General features: G+C 36.7%; 1 protein-coding gene across 1 annotated transcript in view; it reads right to left on the bottom strand.

Moving 5' to 3' along the window:
• Positions 1-20,039, bottom strand: part of LOC113232150 — a 47,207-nt gene that overhangs the window by 21,155 nt on the left and 6,013 nt on the right. Inside the window, exons 6-18 of the mRNA XM_026466787.1 lie at positions 19,695-19,829; positions 17,794-18,200; positions 16,776-16,853; positions 14,106-14,193; positions 12,624-12,799; positions 10,802-10,956; positions 9,886-10,001; positions 8,434-8,573; positions 5,703-5,741; positions 5,043-5,156; positions 3,946-4,008; positions 2,410-2,580; positions 525-651 (exon numbers count right to left, since the gene is read on the bottom strand). Of these exons, the coding sequence (XP_026322572.1) occupies positions 525-651; positions 2,410-2,580; positions 3,946-4,008; positions 5,043-5,156; positions 5,703-5,741; positions 8,434-8,573; positions 9,886-10,001; positions 10,802-10,956; positions 12,624-12,799; positions 14,106-14,193; positions 16,776-16,853; positions 17,794-18,200; positions 19,695-19,829 (1,809 nt within the window). The remainder of the gene's footprint in view (positions 1-524; positions 652-2,409; positions 2,581-3,945; positions 4,009-5,042; positions 5,157-5,702; positions 5,742-8,433; positions 8,574-9,885; positions 10,002-10,801; positions 10,957-12,623; positions 12,800-14,105; positions 14,194-16,775; positions 16,854-17,793; positions 18,201-19,694; positions 19,830-20,039) is intronic.

The following is a 20,039-nucleotide window of genomic DNA, read 5'->3' as shown; positions in this document are numbered from 1 at the left end:
TGTGTCACTCATACTTGTGTGACATTTGTCACTAATTAGTCGTGCGATGGAACTCGAACAGCGTTCTATAAATAAGAAGGTAGCCGATTATGACCGGTAAACTTTTTCTAAAGCTCGATAAAAAGGTAGCCGATTATGGCCGATAAACTTTTTCTAAACTTCGATAAAAAGGTAGTCGATTATGACCGATAACCTTTTTCTAAAGCTCTATGAGAATGTACCCAATTCTGGCCGATGATCTTTTTCCAAATCTCTATCAGAAAGTATGAGATTATGACCAAAGAGTTTTTTTAAACTCGCTTAGATGGTACCCGATTAAGGCCTATAATCTTTTTCTAAAGCTTTTTCTGAATGTAGCCGATTATAACCGATAAACTTTTTCTAAATCTCGATCGGATTGTAGCCGATTAAGACCGATAATCTTTGTAATATTTATGGCCTGGTGTTGTTGTATCACAGTTACTACAGATATGGCAGACCCGGTAATAAGCGAATAGGGAGACAATTTATACTTAGACACTTACCAATTGTCAATCTCACAGAGGCAGGTTCCGCGTAGGCCAAGCATCGTGCTGACAATATTTTGTAGGCGTTTTTGTGATTTTTACTCTCAAACTTCACTTTGCACATGGTGAACGATTGTGATTGTTGCTGAAATATTGAAAAATTAGGAATGAAATTTAATATTTTAATAATACGGAGTGTTTTTTAAATTGAAAATCCGAAACCAAAGAAGATACAAGGAAACTGTCGTAGGAACCATTAAGGCTCAACTCACACTGGCGCATAGTCGACGCGTCGCGACGCGTCATGTTTTTCGCCTATAGTATATTCATCTCTATTTTCCCATAATTAAGGTAGAAATTTGTGTTATGCAAATATGGAAACGGGCGTCGACGCTTGGATGCAGTCGAGCGGCTCTGCGCGTCACTTAAGCGCAATGAGGCGTTAGACGCAGGCGTTAGTCTTATTTTTTTGTGAAAACAATTTTGGCATAGTAAATTTTTTGGTCAAGCGTGTGTTGTCCATAAAAATGAATAAAAATAGACCAACATTTTTTTAGTGCCGATCGACTCAGTTTCATGAAAGGATCATTTCATTGTATGGGACGAAAACAATCGGGACAACAGTTGGTCAAGTTTCATAAAACGTTTTTCGTACAAAATGAATAAAATTGACTAATTTATCATGGGTGGCACCGTTAATACCAAAAGATAAGAAAGAAGAAAGATCTGCAACAAGCACATAGAGAAATTAGTAATGGCTGCTTAATGGTTCCTTAGCTCAGTTAGGAGAGTAGCCCCGGTTTGGCGAAAAGTCTCTGGTTCGAGTCCAGCTGGATCGAAGGAGTTTTTCTTTGTGTTATTTCGATCTTCGTATCAATAACAATAAGGTATTTATAAATAAAATAAATACTAGATAACATCACATACGTTGCTCTGATCCCATAGTAAGTAACTAAAGCGCTTGTGTAATCAGAATTCTATTTACTAGGCAACAACATTTAAATTTCTCTGAATCATACAACCGCGCGGACCACCACAAAGACCAAATTCAAGCCACGCTCGCCCGCGTGCCCGGGAGGCTCTTTTTAGTTAAAGCGTTAAGGCTAAACAAATAGAGCGTATTTTCCCATGACAGACGCATGCGGGGAATCTAGCCCGGGATCTCTGATATAGTGACACTATGAAAACCGCTATGCAAGCCACTTAACTACGGAGGTTTATGTTACTATTAGATCTGAGGGGCCCGTCAGCGAGCGTTAGTAAATTTGTAATTTCACCAGCATATGCTCATTGTCGCGGACTCCTTGCAGTTTTATTTTATTTTCCTATTCTTTTTGCTGTGTTTTTGTTTTGAAATGATGTGATATTTATTACATTTCTGTCATATTTGTGTTCATTTTGTCGCCTTCTTCACTCCATTCTCATACAGTTCACATCGTCCACTTCACTCATATTACCACTTGGCAGCAGAAGAAAGCAAGGTGTCAATACTCGCCTGGACGAACTCTTTTACAAGGAGCTCTACAGCTACTATTGTAGTGTAGGCCATTAATACGATCACTTTTTTATATAAAAAAACTGACCTCAAAAGTTCGAAGAATTAAGCCGCAAAGTGCGCAAAACCGGATTCATCCCCTAGTTTGCCACCCTTAAAGGTGGAATGTTTTCTTCAAATTTAAACGGGACCAATACTGAGATACCCTCTTTCCAACAAAAAAAGAATCATCAAAATCAGTTCACAAATTCAGTTATCGCGTAACATGCATACGAAAAAAATACAGTCGAATTGAGAGCCTCCTCCTTTTTAAAGTCGATTAATAAAAACAAGAAGAAATGTGCGTGATATGACGTTTCAACTGAGTAGAACGAAAGTTTAAGCCAAGATAAGTCGTCAGGTACTTACAACAGCTTTCGGCAGAACTTCGGCAATTTTCGCTTTCAGCCAAGAACCAAAGGCATTCCGCATGGCGAATATGGCCATGCCGACACGCAGTGGCGGGTGGACAATATCGCCCGATGGCGGCAAGTCAGCTGGAGCCGCTTCCGCTGACAGGTGGACAACAGATACATCTTTCTGTTGGGAATTCAAAATTCTGATTCTGAGAAAATTCTGTTTATTCCATACGCATTGACTTACAAATAAATGGACGACGGGTCTAATACAAAAACCACGAAAAAAATGTCCCAAGTCAACCTATTCGAAATTTAAATTGTAATGCCATCGCAGTATCGCGCTGTCAGTAGAACAAATGAAGACTAAAGCGGAGTGTCGCGCTCTGTATACGATTTTAGCGCCTTACAAGTGCGGACACTTTTTAGCGCGGACTCGACGTCCATATAATTGTAAGTCAATGTCCATACGTAAAATTTTTACACTTGAAAACGTCATTTTTTAAGCTACTGCTCGTTCACTACGCTGACCTCCCTGAGAAGAACGAGCAAGAAACTCTAGGGATTGCTCTTTTCAAACAAACTTAAATGCTACGAAATACACTTTGAATCATAATTTGTGGAATCGAGTTCGTTAGAAGCCGAAGGCTTTAATGACTTCAGGTTTGCAATTTTTACCGCCTGTACTACATACAATGTTTTTCATCACGTTTGCGAGGAAATAGATACAACGATAATTTAGTTCTTGTATGAATAAACATCGCTTCACAACAGAACATTTAAGGATTTTGCATCCAAATTCTAAAAACACTGCAGAATTTGAATTCACATATTAAATATAGTAAAATATAGTACAATTTTAAATTTTTATTGAATTGACATTCAATTATTTTTTGTGAAATTACTCCACTAGTTTGTTGTAATCATTAATACAAAGATCGAACACTCAGAAAAAATTCCTTCCATCCGGTCGGATTCGAACCGACGTCTTCTTGCATACCGTGTCAGACGCTATACCAACTAAGCCACGGAACGAACCAACGGATCCAACGAATTTTTCTATGTGCTTGCGTCGTGTCTTTGTATTTGGTTTTTCAACGACTTTTTAGTCGTATAGTTCAATTGTTTAGTGTTTAGTGTTTACGTAATGAAAAAGCCCGTGTGCCATTTAGAACATTACAGTCAACTTTGCCTGCATGCCACGACACTGTTTACGAGCAAGTGTGTCATAAACTATAAAAGAGTGAAATCACACTACACAGAGTTTTGAAGTGAGAATATGTTGCCGGTACAGTGCTTTGAATTTGTGTTTGGATGTCTCATTCCGTGTATGTGGTGGAATATATTACAGCACTTTGAGACGAAATATTAGAAACTTCCCCTAAAAGTTTCTAAGTTGTGGTACCATAAGTACACTAATTCGGGCAGATCTCCCTCTCTGAAGCGTACGTTAACACCAGATAAAGCTTTTCATAAAGATATTCAGGTGTACCAGGTAACAGCTAAGCTTGCGGCTTCAAAATGTAATAAATCAATAAAAAACACTTACGTCGTCATCGATTTTAGAGTCCGTTACGGATGGAGGCGGTGCTTTCGGTTTTTGTGAAGATTTCTGTGAAATAAAAAAAAATATAGAACGCGAAGTGTTTTTCTAATATAGTATGACCGTTCAAGCTGGTCTGCGCCTTAAGTACCGGCGCGGATTTTGGATTTGGAGGAATAATTTATATTATAAGAAACACAACTATCCAGTGAGATAAAAAATAATACTTGTACATTTTACTGTGTGTATACTGATTTTTCCAACAATCAGTAACAGAGCTCATTGACCACAAAATTTATTAGGATGGGAGAAATTAGCTAGGCAATCAATGTCCAAGAGATAAACTAGGATCTTATTGAATTGACCTCAAATAAATGCGTTTCCTTTCTTTCATTGTCAGAGATTGGCCGAGATCTTAACGTTTGAGATTTGATGTGATCAGTGGCGGAATTGCAGTCTTAGCTGCCCTAGGTCCCAGGCAATGTAGTCAGTACCAGCCGCCCCTTTCTCCAGCACTCATCATATACTGGTAGACTACATAATGAATTTACTTTATTGCCAACTTTTGTCGAAATCAATTCGAAATTCAGTTAATTGTAATAACTGCACTCTGTCTATTGGTGGAAACCGCATGAAAATCCGTTCAGTAATTTTTGAGTTTATCGCGATCAGACAGTCAGACAGACGCGGTAGTGATAATATATAGCTATTATACATTACATTACAGATATGTTACATATCTATATTTTATACATAAAATGTACGAAAGTGACTTAGGAAGATTATTGTTATACGATGCGATGCAGCGCGGCCCGCCATAATGTGCGTGAGCTTTTAGAATATTTAGGTACTTTGAGTTATTTCTTGTCATCATAGTGAATTTTTTGTCACGATTGGCCGCCCTAGGCCCGGACCTACTAGGCCTTAGGGCAAATCTGCCACTGGCTGTGACCTAATTGGGCGAGAGGTTAGCCGGGCCCTTGTCGTCCGAATGATTAGCCGAAACCTCATTGTCTTGAAAAATTAGCTGGGACCTCATCGACCGAGGGATTGGCTAGTATCTCAGAGACTGTGAGATCCGGTATACAGTTAGATAGACTTACCTGTATTGTATGTTGCATTTGCTTATCTTCCAAAGGCTTGTATCCGAGTGGTATGGCCGTGCGCTTGGCCGGGACTTCGGTTGCTGAAGAAAGACTGCGCTTGCGGTGTGTTGACTGTGTATGTAAATTATAATATACTTAAAAAACGTTTTAATATACAAGCTATATGTTTTCCTATAGTATATAAGGCAATAATATACTAGTATAATATAATAAAAGAAGTAGTAGTAAGACATAAACATGTGCATCCGTACACGGCGCGCGACAGTCGCACACACTTACAAGGCGCACTGTTATTTTTGTATGGAGTTACCAGACGTCTCTTTTAAACTAATAAATAAATATTAAACAATATCACACACGTTGCTCCGATCCCAAAGTAAATAACTAAAGCACTTGTGTTATGAAAATTGGAAGCAACGACCGTACCCAAACATCCAGACTCAAGATAGTAAAGTATTTCTACATTGACCCGGCCGGGGATCGAACCCGGGATCTCAGAGATGTCGATACCGTGAAAACCGGCGTGTACTCAACCACGGAGGTCGACTTATTTTGCGTAACTAATAAATTTAAAAAATAAGTAAAAAAAAGGTCAAAGTATTTTGACTCAGTCATAAATATCAATTTTGCATTAAAAACGATCCAAAAGACGGTTACCTCATTTCCGAACTTCTCAGCGTTCTCTGTGCACGAGTACTGTAAAATAAATTTGTAAAGAGTTAACAATTACCCTGTACCGATTATACGCTCCACTACTGATTACGGGTCTTCTAGAAAAGGACTAGCCATGATCGGCGACGCTAACGATGTTTTTGAAGGGCTGTGAACCGTCTTCGATATAAATACTTCATCACGTTTGTTCCCTTCACCGTTAATGAAAGGAATAGCTAGTAAACATCGTACATTATTTAGAAATTAAAGTTCATAGTCACCCTATATAGTGTGGAGTGACAAGAAAGGATAAGATAAGGAATGAGTACATCAGGGGAAGTATATAGTAATAGATTAGCGTGGTATGGACATGTCATGCGGAGGGAAGAATGTCACGTGATGAGAAGAGTGCTAGGTATGAATGTGGAGGAATATAAGGGGAAAGGAAGGCCAAAGAAAAGATGGATGGATTATTAAGATGACATGGATAAGAAAGGTGTGAGTATAAAAACTGACGGCTGACAGGGGAGGATGGAAGAAAAATACATGTTGTGCCCTTAACGTGAGATAAGGACAGGAAGAAGAAGAAGAAGAAGTCACACTATATAGATACCTATACAAGGTGATTAAATATTAACAACCTCGCAGGACTATATTACTAACATCATAAACAACTTTTGTTTGATGACTTTTAATAATTCACCACATTTTACTTTCATACGAAAATAAATAGATATAAATAGATCGCCCTAAACGGTAATAACTATGTGCAGGACGGGGGCAGCAGTTGTCGCGGAGTACGCTTGCACGTTTGAACTTACTACCAAATCCTGATCTAAAAAGTGTCAGATAGTACAACAAAAAGTTAAAGTTTATTTTTGGTAAAGAATCAAAAATCATAGTTCAAAGAATTCGTTAGCGCCTTCAAATGTCTTAATTACAAGTTTGAATTGTCATTCAAACTTGTTTTAAAAAAAACCATTTATTTTAAATTCAGTAAGTTTTTCAAATTTTAACAGAGGCCTATCTAAATCCGGAAATAAAATCATATTTAAAAGAAACTAATGACTAATTAGTACGTAACCCGACTGATATCTACAACTATCATTTTCTTGACGATGAGCGACATATAGCCGCTAAAAAGGGAATTTCAGTACTTACGTATGGACACTGTTCACATTAAGTTAGTTCGCGTAATATCAAATGTACTGATTCGATCGATTTGTAATAAGACACTTCTTTACTTCATTAAAAAAAATATATAAAGTAGAAAATTCCTTCTCCAAAATGCCAAGAAAATGGTAAAACTGACAGAAAAGTCCCAAAATCAGGGATAGACGGCACGTTTCACAAAAAAATAATTTGTGTCCGATTTACCAGTGCAATAGTCTGTGGTATATTATTATTTAACTAAGTTTTTTTGTTGTGGCTTAAATTCACGCCTTTTGACCGTACCAGTATACAAAATAATTTCCTCTGAACTTTCGTCAAGTCACAAAGCCAGGGCGCCGTTCAGCTTTTATTAACTATATTTATTATGTATCCAGATTTTCACATAACACACATACCTAAAACGTCAGGTCAATGCACTTGCATTCGTGCTACGTGACCGATGCAAAACTCATCATTTTAATTAGAAGTATGAGACACTTTTAGACCTAACGTACCTAACTTCGGACGTTCTTAAAAATATTTAGTTTATCTTTAAGAAATACCTTCGTGGAAATTTAATATAGTTATTCATCAAATTTTCTCGTCTTTACTTCATGTCCACTGCGGGCACCCTATATAATTTGTTTAAGGCTTCTGTAGTTTATTTTGATATAATAATATGATGAGCGAATATGTTTTATTCAATTACGTAACACATAACCTACAAAACTTCAAACTGGAATATCTTCAATTCCTGACTTCTCAGAATACTCAGGTACACCCGAAACAAAATTTCTTCAGAAATTTCAACTCTATATTTTCACATATTTTTCATAAACAGACACGTACAAATTATGTCAACAAAAATTTGTATGGGAGTTCCCATTGTCTTTTATTATGTTTTGTAAAAGTCATGGATCAAAATTGAGAATTGTTTATGATGTTAATAATATAGTCCTGCGAGATTATTAACATTTTAAAAAGAACCCTGTATACAACATAACAAATTACAAATTTCAACGAACAATTCAAGTTAGTGTACAAAGGTAAGCTTATCCCACCAAGGAATTATTTGCAATTAACCTTTGAATAATTGAGAGGAAACAAGTTTCCTGGGTTGTCAATAATAATAAATTAATTAATTAAATGCCACATACTCAACAATAACACAGATAAATTTATTATATCAAATGTAACATACGAATATAACATATGAAATCTTAGTAAAAGTAATATATAAAACAAAATTATAAATAAACATTTTGTCAGATTTTTTTTATAATACCAAGTGACGGGACGACGTTGTAGGGCCACTCAAATCATAAAGATCTGTAATTTCACCAGCACCCTTCGAAACGAACTTATTCACAAGTTGCTCTACTGCTACAAAATCTAGTTCTAACAAGAGGCGTCTGATCAATGAAATTATATTAATAAATTAATCATATATTTTTAGACTTTAAAATCTAAGTTACGGACATCTGTCAATATTTGGTAGCAATACCTAAACAATAGACTAACCCCCGGTGTTTGGAGGACTTGTGTCCATAATTTGTTAACACCCTGTGTAAAGAAACACACTCACTGTGGCTTCTGGTGTATCCAAAATGACAACAGCATCCAATTCACGTGTTTCTTCCTTAAAAGTCGCGTACAGGTCGTTGCGCAGTTTATCAGTAGCTATTTGACATTCATTTAGCATTGCATCAATCTCTGCGCTCTCCTCTGTAAACATCAATACTTACATGTTGATAATCATGATGACGTAGTGCAATTTTTTACCTATGTAGTAAACATCAAAATATCTTTCTATTTAAAAAAAATCTACTCACTCTCTAACCATACAATTTCGAAACATAATTTAAATTTCTTTACGTAAAAAAATACTCTTCCGACTTCCCAATTCCGAAAAATATTTAAGTTACCTTTTATTTAAAAGAAAATACTACTCGCTCTCCAAGTGCTCTGCAACCTTTCCCGTTCCAAAAGACACTTATATACTCTCCAACCTCTCCAATTTCGAAATGTATATATATATATATAATATATATAAAATATAATATATATAAAATATATATATATAAAAAAATATATATATATAAAAATAGTGCTCCCAATCCAATTTTTTGAAATTTAAACTTCGAAAAATATTTTTTATTTATTTTTATACAAAAAATAGTGGTTATCACTCTCTAGTCTTTCCAATGTAGAAAAATATTTTAAATTTCTTTTTATTACCACATGCAAAATAGGCGCTTAGGCTGCCTTTCCACCAGGGATGTGCGACGTAACGAGGCGGTGAGCTAGGAAAAAATCCACCAATAGGATTACTTCATTTTCCAAGCCTCGCTTAGCGCAGCTCCGGTGGAGAAGGGTTAGCGGAGCTAAGTATTTCCACATATAAAATAGCGAGAAATGTGTGCGAGGGATGCGGGCGAGGAATGTAAGCAAAACGGTCTAGGAAAGTAGAGCTACTTAAAGTATGACACTAACTGACACGTCGCCACCTCTCACCCCACCACACCGTACCCCGCCCGCGCATAGCTGAAAAGAGTTCGTAACGCATCCTCGCACAGCTTTGGTGGAAAACAACAAACCGTATCACAGCGTCGCTACACATCCTCGCACCGCCTCGCTACTTCGCACATCTCTGGTGGAAAGGCAGCCTTAACGTCGAGTTGCGGACTCCAGCCCGTCACACCATGCAATTTGTTTTTGTTAAAAAAAAATAGGACTCACTCTTGAACCTTTCTAATTTCGAAAGATTTCTTTATACAACATTAGTCAACATCAAATACGTTGCGCTGATCAAAGTAAGTAGGTAAAGCACTTATAATATGGAAATCGGAAACAACGACGGTACCACAAACACCACCCAGACCCGAGGCAATATAGAAAAGTTAGTTTTCTACACTGCCCGGCCGGGGATCGAAGCCGGGACCTCAGAGATGGGACACCATAAAAACCGGTGTGCAAGCCACTCGACCACAGAGGCTGTCAAAAAAAAGTTCTTTTTATTAAAAAAAATAATACTCACTCTCCAACGTTTCCAATTTCATATTAAGTTCATCCTGAGTCTCTTTCAATCGAGCGTCCAAATTGTATTTCTCCCAGGATTCGTTAAGCATGCTCACCAACTTTTCTTCAAGCATCCTACAAAGATTGAAAAACAGGTAAGATTTCAAGTTCGCTATCTGCTAAGACGAATATCAAACAGCTTTTTATTTTGTTCTAAATTGAAACAATTCAAAATTGCAACTGGAATATTGATAAAGCTTAATTTTTATCAAATATGTAAAGAAAGAACATAAAATTTAGAATGCAAAATACATAGTAAATATTTTAAGTGTTAATGTAGTAACACTAGTAATTTTTTGTTATAGAAAACACCAGTGGCCATTTTTCTCTCGCAGTTCAAAATTATTCATATAAGTTTCAACGAGCATTTTATTTGAAATTCAATAAAAATAATTTGCTTCAAGTTTCTTTGCCTTTTATTTAACAACAACATTGACAATTTGGTACATACTCGTATTTTAGGATGTTCTCACTTCGCCACTAATTGTATTAACGAAAACATTGTTCAAATTTCCAAATTTTAAAACGCTGTATAAGCGACAAAACAAGCCTAAAAAAAGTTGCGACTCTTGCTATAAATAAATTGATTACACTAACCTGAATACTATAGAGAATAGACGAGGGAAAATCATTGGACATTCGATAAGACACAACAACTTCTGTAACACCATTTTGGAGGGAAAAATCGAAGGGAAGAGAGGAAGAGGTCGACCTACCTACACAGGTAGGTAGCTGCGCCTAGTTTAGCTTTGGTCTATACCAAATAAAGGAAAAGGCCCGTGTCGTGTCATATAAGGAGGTCAAGGAGCTGGCTTATAGGAGAGATTATTGGAAGATGCTCCACCGACAAGAGTACAACTCTTGACTATACTAACCTTGCCCCCTCCTTTCCTATAACCTCCTTGTCTCCCCCCGTGTCATCATCTCCTTCCTCCGAGTCCGAATCCGAGATCTCCACAAACTCAGAGCTGATTCTGCCCATGTCTAATTCCAGGAGGGGCGTGAAGTTCCTTATACCTTCAATAAGGCTCTGGAAAAAAAGATAAACAAAATTACGAACTTAACAAGCTCCATAATGACAACCCACTACACGTTTCACTTTTGGGCACGGGTCTCCTTTAAAGAGAGAGTGTAGACAACATTTCCGTTACTGTAACAATATTTGTTTTACATCTGAAAATAACACACAAAAGTCATAGTACACTTGTTATAATTTAAACAAGGTTAATTTTTTTTTATACTCAATTTTTTTTATTGTATTGTCTGCTTTTCAAACATCTCAGCAACGTGTCAAACAACCACACTAACCAAATCGACTCAGAATATTCAGACAGGGAATACCCGTACAAGTGGAACGAACTAAGGGTCTCCTCTCTGGCGAGGGTTTTAAGCCATACTCCGCCACGCCGCCGTCCCAATGCGAGTTGGAGAGTTCACACGCTTTCCAATGGTTGAGAACCTTCTTCGACGTGCAGGTCTCATCACGATGTTTTCCTTCTCCGAAAAACTCATGGCAAATTTCAAATTAAACTTCGCACATAAATTCCGAACCTCAGGTGCGAGACTGGATCCGAACCCACGGCCTCTGCGGTAGGGTCTAACCTTTAGGCTACAACGGCTTCAACGCTACGCAGAACACCCAAACCAGAAACAATTTACAATAGAATAGAATGAATTTATTGCAACGCCACAACACAAAAATAAAAAAAGACAAAGCAAAAGTAAAACAAAAAATAATAAAAAAAAAACATCGAAGCAGACATAATACAATTTTAAACAGTCAACTTAATTTGAAACAATGTCATGTGTGCGGTTGTGGCGTTTGTAAAAGGAGCCACTCAGCTAATGTCACAGCCGAGTAAAAACTGTGACGCTAATTTTCAGTGGACCCTAAAACCAAGTGAGTACCGGACACGTGTCCGTAAATATTTTTATAATGTAGTACATTGTGTTCTTGTGGTGAGCCCAAATCGGCTATAGTGGGTGAAGCTGTGAAGGAAATAAGAGGAGGTGGTATATTCAGGGGCGGAGCTAAAGTTTTGGTTAGAGGAGGTTGGTTGCGAGCAGTGGTAATGTGACAATGCAGTTATCAGCGCGCTCACCAAGGGAAGACGTTGCTACCCTCATTTTGGCAGCCGTTGGTTAAATGTAATTACAGGGCCACCAACTTATCTGTGATACGGAAAGCGTAAGTTCGAAATACAAAAGCTAGCAACACTGCATAAACACTAATATATAAATATCACAGATAAGGTAGTGGATTTGTACTTAATATTTATAATTCATTTTTGAGACAAATTTCAAATACGTTTTTAAATAGAAAACTTAAACAATTTACTTGATACATACATATAGCGATAGTGAGTGTATTGTAGTATTGCAACAGATTTGCAGAGATTGCAGACAAAAAAGGACTTATTTTGAGAAGTTCTTTTTTAAACATCAAGTGACGGGACGAACAAGTCGTGCGCCATATGGTAACCTACACACCTGTCCATATCAGTTACAGTGTCACTCAGAGCTTTAAATTGCACAGATCTGAGGAACACTACCACTGCACCTGTCACCCTGAGACAAGTTGATATGTGCCTGTAATTTCGCCAGTTCGTTTACCAAAAACACACACTTCAATTTGCCCCCATTGCCAACCGCTGGCATTGAGGTACCCGTATATAGGTGGTTAATAATGGAACGTACCTGCTGCCTTTTAGCAACAACAAATAAGCAATTCTGACAGACCATAGCCCGTTTCTTTTTGTTGCCACTGCCGCCGTAGTATGTCAATGTTGAAGAATCTGCCACCATAAATGGCGTACTGCTGTCACTTTTGCATAAATTGTTTACGCATTTATTTGTTTGTTGCTGTGACGTGTCTGGAAAAAGCAATTATGGTATAAATTATAATTAGATGTCCAAAATGTATATACATGGGATAACAAAATACATTTTAAATGGTAGTTTCCTATTTTGGTCAATAATAAACATTTAGGATTCTTTTCAAGCTGTAATCTTATAAAACTTATAACAATCCACAATTATAATAAAAGACTATGTTTAAAGTCGCAAATAATGTTATTATACTAGTAACATAATTGGGATCAAAAACGTTTTTGTGTTGCCATTTTGTCGTGTTGCAGATATCATTCGTGCTTCGTTTCTCGAGCTCGAACGTCATCTTGTCTCCGTAGTGAGTTTGTTAAATTATTGTGAATATTTGTTAGTTTTTTTGCAATAGCTAATTATAATTGTACAAAATGAGAACTTCCCTCTTTTCCAATTCTGTTAAAGACAGAAAGAAGGTTTGGCACACCAGCAGTCACACTTTGACAGTGACGTTTCTTTGTTTTTAAAATTTTTGAGACCGAAATCTTTTTGTTAACCGACTTCAAAAAAGGAGGAGGTTCCCAATTGGACTGTTTTTTTGTGTGCATGTCACGCGATTACTTCAGCATTTGTGAATCGATTTTGCTGATTCCTTTTTTCTTGGAAAGAAGGTACGTCAGTGTTGCTACCATTTAAATTTGAATAAAATTTTCCACCAGAGCTTTAAATCGCAAAGATAGACTGAGACATAAGTTGTTAAGACCCCTGGGCCTGTAATTTCACCAGCACCTTTCAAATCCGGAACACTGTTTAATGTTCATATTACCACTAAGGACAGAAATAGCCTAGCCTAAATCTTTTGCCAAGGCTATGCAGGACGTAAAACTCGATTTCCAAATCGCATGATTTGGGCATTGGTCTTGGGTTAAACGGTTACAAAAAAGAATAACCCAGCGTTCTTTTGTAATATCTTATAAATACATAAATTACATTTCAATTAATTTGATAGCACTTAATAAATTCTCTGAAATGTATATTTTAATATTTTAATTTTTAAATCAGTTTGCGCATATCGATTTTATAAGTAGATGAGAAGTGATGTTTTTTAAGTGTAGAATCACTTAGTTTTAAGGTATTATGTTCGATATTTAATATGTAGTGTTTTTCTATGTGGAATGTCCTGAATAAATAAATAAATAGGTGTGACAACACTTCTTTGGAGAAACTCTTTCATAAAGAGCTCCACTGCTATTAAACTTTTTCTTTGACGGTAACAATGTTTTCGTATCCTAGTCCTCTGAGAATACACACGCAAGGTGACTCGTATTATGTGGAAGTGACGCTTGTTTTGCTTACCTTCAGCAGACTTAGTGTCTTCATCGTCTGAATCTAAATTAAAGACTTCCATTGTTTCAGATACTTTGGTATTACTCGAACCTTTCACCTAGAAGAATAAAAAGTCTGTATGTCAAGTATTACAACTATAAAGATCAGATTATATAGACGCGGTACAGCGGGAAAGGCGGCCCGGGGCCGGATTTGCGGGGAAGGAATGCGTACCAGGGCGCACTACACGTCACTCCCACGCGTAGTTCGTAGCGCCATGTACGAAACATCTATAAAAGTGAAGCCAGAAGGTATACATAACTGGGTGACGAAATACTAAAGATTTCTCATAGATGGCGCTACGGCTAAAAAGTCGTTGAAAAAACCAAATATATAATTATAACAAACTAGTGCAGTAATTTCACATAAATATCGATTCAATTATTAATCCATGAAAGTGCAGGCAAAACTGCCTCTGTGGCCGAACGGTTACCATGCCGGACTGCCATGCAGAGGTCCCAGGTTCGATTTCCGGGTCGGGAGAAATATTTGTATGGCCTACCTTTATTTCTCTCGTGAGTTTGGGTGTAATTTGTGGTTGTCTACGTGTGTGTCCATGGCACCCGCGACACAGGGTTTCCCTAGTGCGGGGTTATGTTGAGTGTGTACGTACGTACGTTATGAAAGTGTCAAACACAGACGTAGCAATAATGCCCGCGCACTGCGCAGGCCGTGGTCAATAAAAAAATATTATTGTAGCGCTGGTGAGCAAGAGGAGGTGCGTAGAAAATTGAGACGCAGACGGAAAGCGCGCAAGGCGTATATTAGATACAAGACAAAACAAAAAGTTATGTGGCTAGAGACCCAACAGTGCGTGAAAGCGCAAGTTAAGTGCCGAAGCTTAAGTAGGATAGACGTCTCTATAACTTGAGTACTATACCATTGCTATAGCGGTAATAAGCATTTATGGTAAGCATCAACTATACAAAACATATGAGATGACTTATACTATTAGAGTTCACAAAACGATAGCGTTTCAGAGTACAACTAATGCCATCTAGCGGTGACGCGACGGCACTAATGGCGTGGTAACATTGTGGTTGTTACATTCTTTGTCTTATAAAAGCAAGACAGATCAATCACGAAACCGCCACTGATACAGGGAGTCGACTCCCGTTCTCCGTCTAAGCTGGTGTCCGAAACAATTACTGTCAAATAAGTAATACCAACTAGACCAAATTAAAAGATGCATGACGCGAATGAAGCTTCATACTGTATTTATTTATTGTATTACTTGGTTAATACACAACTTTTTAAAATAATTATAAGCACTGTAGGGCACCGCAATTTACGTTTAACTTAAATTAAATTGCAGAAGTTCTACAGTTTAGAAAAACCAATTATAATTAATAAAAAATCAGTATCAAAATACGATTTCATTAATGAAATGGAAAAAACATAAATAAAAGTAACAAGTAATTATATAAGTAATAAAAAGCAAAATAAAATATTATTTCTTAACAATTTTTAAAACTGCATATAATTGGTATGTATTTACATATTATCTTTGCTCTCGAAGAACTCTTGCAAAGTGTAAAACATTTTTGAACCAAATATTTTGTATTCTTTTTATTAAAAGAATTATTGTTAACCTGTTTTTTGATGGTTTTGGGAACGTTATCATATACTTTTACGCACATGGCAGATAGGCCAGAACTATGCATTTTTATTTTTTTTATCATAATAACGCACACACTCAACATAGCTCCGCACTAGGGAAAACCCTGTGTCGCGGGTGCCATGGACACACTAGACAACCACAAATTACACCTAAACTCACGAGAGAAATAAATGTAGCCCATACAAATATTTCTCCCGGCCCGGGAATCAATCTTGGGACCTCTGCGTGGCAGTCTCTATCTGCAATATTAGTCGATACAATTACAAGAATTGGAGAGGATGTTGGTTATATTTTTCTGTATCTAAAGGAGCAATAAAACGTTTTTGACGTAACTCCACTTATGCCATTCTTCCATGAGGGGTGCGATATAGTCTTGCGAGGTTGTTAGCATTTTCCAAATACCCCTGTATAAGCAATTATATATATTTACTTGTAATCCATCATTCATGAATTAATGATGTTATTCCTTTGAAATATGTATATTAAAGAAAGAGTTAAAGAACACATCGCGACTGTTAAGAACCGTCAGCTCAATAAGTCTGCAATAGCCGAGTATTTGCTAGAATCAGGACCAAACCACTGGATTGAGCTTCATAATCCCAAGATCTTTTCTACAGAACGTCATCACTATAGTAGAATCGTACGTGAAGCTATTGAAATTAAAAAACACCGTAATTTCAACCGAGAAGACGGTTTTAAGCTTTCATCGTCATGGTTATCAGCAAATATAAACGAAATCAAGTATCGCCCGACAAGTCGCCGGATGTCGTGCGTGTTGTGTGTCGGTCTAGTGAGAACCCTAGTGCGGCTAGAAGATGCTGACACCCGCCTTTTAAATCCCTTCGAGACCATGGACGTTGCAATACGTCCGAAACGTCGAGGTAATTAAAATATGTTTTATACGTGATTAAGTCCCGAATTTAAAATCAAATAATGTGTGAAAGCTTAAATCCAAGTAATATGAAAATTATCATTTTCACACAAAAAAAAGAAATACAATAATTTTGTTTGATATTTACCTTTTTTTCAGGTATTACTAGCGTAGATTCAGTTGTGGCTACGGTCTTAATTGAGACCTCGCTTGTGTTTAGTCTTGCCTGAAAAATAATGATATTCACAAATGTAATAATTCACAATTAATATACATATAATAATATATAATATAAAAACGCACACACTCAATATAACCCCGCACTAGGGAAACCCTGTGTCGCAGGTGCCATGGACACATACATAGACAATCACAAATGACACCCAAACTCACGAGAGAAATAAATATAGGCCATAGAAATATTTCTCCCGACACTGCCCGGTCACTGTATATAATGGCCAGGCTGTATAAATAATTACACCCAGTCTTAGCCAAAATAATAAAACAAACTATCTGTAGTTATGTTATTGCCCGCGGCAAGTATAGCATTAATCATACTGCCCGGTCCAAACTATAAATTAACGTCATCTTAAGCCTCGATTTCTCAAATGGATCATGGGCAAATGGATATTATAAGTAGAAACGGTCAAAGTAATAAATTTATGAATTTGGTCTATGCTGTTGGTCATTATTCATAATGACCGGATCGTAGTAGCACTATTTTTAATTAATGTGCATGTCGCTTTGCAATAAATTCTTGCTGTTTAGGATGAATTTTTTATTTGCCATTCTCTTAGAACAATGAATACACTTTTTGAGTATTTTATTGTAATTCTGGTACATATGTCGATCGTTGTTTGTTTTGTGTGTGCAATACTTAAACCCAAGTTTTCTATTTATAGTGCAGCTTTTTTGAGGCCTCTTGTTAACCAACGTGACTTTAATGGTGATATTAATTTAACTTTTATTAATGGAAAGCAGAGTTTGTATAGGAGGATTTGAAACCGAACCTATCGCAGCGCTGATATTACTGATTATAATTTGCCCATTACATACACTATTTACAACACTAATGGACGTAACTTGAATTATTTACAACATAAAATTAAATTCTGATTCGAACAGACTATGAAAATAACTTTTTTAGATTATACAAAATGACTTACCGGTTTTTGGGGCGGAGGTCTTGGCACGCCACTTATAACTATCTCTCCGTGTTTTGTAGTTATTTGCGACATATTTATACCAGAGTATGACATTATATCTATGTCCGAAGGCAAATTGACACTGGTCACTTCATCCATGTTTGTATCGGTAATATCTACGTCTGCATTGGTTATGTCTATCTCCGTATTGGTTATGTCTATGTCCGCATTGGTTATCTCAACGTCCGCATTGGTTATCTCAACGTCTATGTTTGTATCAGTTATATCTATGTCTGCATTGGTTATGTCTATCTCCGTATTGGTTATGTCTTTGTTGGCATTGGTTGTATCTGAGGTAACATCGGTTTTGTCGCTGTCTTTAGTGGTGGTTTCAGGGGTTTTGGCGTCTTTTGGAACATCTGGAATGTCTGTTTGGGGAAAAAATTGTTACTTTACAATTCCAGTAGGATACTTGTTTATCTGACGTCAAAACAGAAAGTCCTTTGTTTCGTAGAACGTACGAGAAATAAAGATAAATGTATTTCAATATAACTTAATCTAAATAAATAAGTAAAACAAATGTATACTTTATGTACACGTATGTAGTGGCTACTTTGTAACATTTTTGTAGTAGAAGGAATTTTTTTATCTGAGACTACGCGTTTAATTTTGCTTTTATTAACCGACTTTAAAAAAAGAGGAGGTTCTCAATTCGACTACATTTTCTTTTGTATGCATGTTACGCGATAACTCATTTGTGAACCGATTTTGATGATTCGTTTTATGTTGGAAAGAGAGTACCTCAGCATTGGTCCCATTTAAATGTGAAGAAAATATTCCACCACTAAGGGTGGTGATGGTGAAGCTAGGGAATTAATCCGGTTTCGAGCACTTTCCGGTAACCAATTTCAGTAAAACTTGGCAAATTGATGTAATTACACGAACTTTTGAGGTCGGTTTTTTTTGTTATAAAAAAGTTGTTCTATTAATAAACGAATTAACATAAAAATTTGCATTGAAGGGATTTTCCACACTTATCAATACGAAAACGCAATTAAGTCGACCAGGAAACACCTTTGGAACACGCAAAGTCTTTTTCGCTTTTATAGCATGGATATAGGTTTTTTGAACGGCTTAAGCCGATCCAGCGCGAAGTATGGAGACTCCCCAAGTTAGTAAGGCCATTTACAGCTTCATTTGGTACATCTATCTTATTGTATGTACATATCGTGGGTGTTTTGTAGAAAGAGCGAAAGCGCCATTACGAAAAGTGTTTCAGGGAACACGTTTTAATTTTTCACGACTCTTTGAGTGAATGAATAATTAAGTCCTGTTTCAAATAAGTAATAAAAAAAATATATTAAATTTTATTTTTAAAATTCATATTTGGAAAACCAAAATCGTATTTTAACACAGGACGTAAATATTTCAAAACAATCGTTAAAACTTAAAACATGGTCACTGAAACATTTTCCGAAATGGCGATTTCGCCCTTTCTACTAAACACGATATTTGAATAATTATTAATACAAAGATCCGCCGGATTCGAACTGACGTCTTCTAACAAACCGTGCCACTTTAAACCAACTAAGCACTTCAAACAAAATACTTTCACAAGATTTCTCATGGATGGCGCTACAGCTAAAAAGTCGTTGAAAACTAAATACAAAGATCCGACGACAAGCACATAGAAATATTTGTGACGTTCGCTGGTTCGTTTCGTTGCTTAGTTCACATAGCGTCTGGCACGGTTTGCTAGAAGACGTCGGTTCGAATTCGGCCGGATCGAAGGAATTTTTCTACATGTCGGATCTTTGTACTTAATGATGGTAACAAACTAGTGTAGTAATTTCACAAAAAATAATTGAATGTCAATTCAATACAAATTTAATTACGATATTTGAAATTTTAAATGTACTAACCGTCTTCGGACGAACTCTCTTCCAAATCGACAATGTTCTCTACGTGTTTGGGCTGCGACACTTCTAGCTTCTTCGTTTTACTCGGTGACTGTTTTGATTTGTCTACTTCACCTTTGAATTGAGGTTCTTTCCGTTCTAAAAAAATAACCAATAATGAGAATGTACGTACATTTAAAACAGAAAAGAGTGAAGAATAGTAGATAGAGAAAAGGAAAAGGGTGGAAGGAAGTGGGAGAGGTTGCAGTATTTCTTTGAACGAACTCATTCACAAGAGCTTTACTGTGTGGGCGCAACCCTAAACGTCATTCGCACGTAAGGGTTCCAGCTAAGCATTTACGTAATGAG

The sequence above is a fragment of the Hyposmocoma kahamanoa genome, unplaced genomic scaffold, assembly GCF_003589595.1.
Source record: "Hyposmocoma kahamanoa isolate Upper Pololo Valley unplaced genomic scaffold, ASM358959v1 67, whole genome shotgun sequence".
NCBI classification, from domain to species: Eukaryota; Metazoa; Arthropoda; class Insecta; order Lepidoptera; family Cosmopterigidae; genus Hyposmocoma; species Hyposmocoma kahamanoa.
This window is presented reverse-complemented; position numbering and strand designations above follow the sequence as displayed.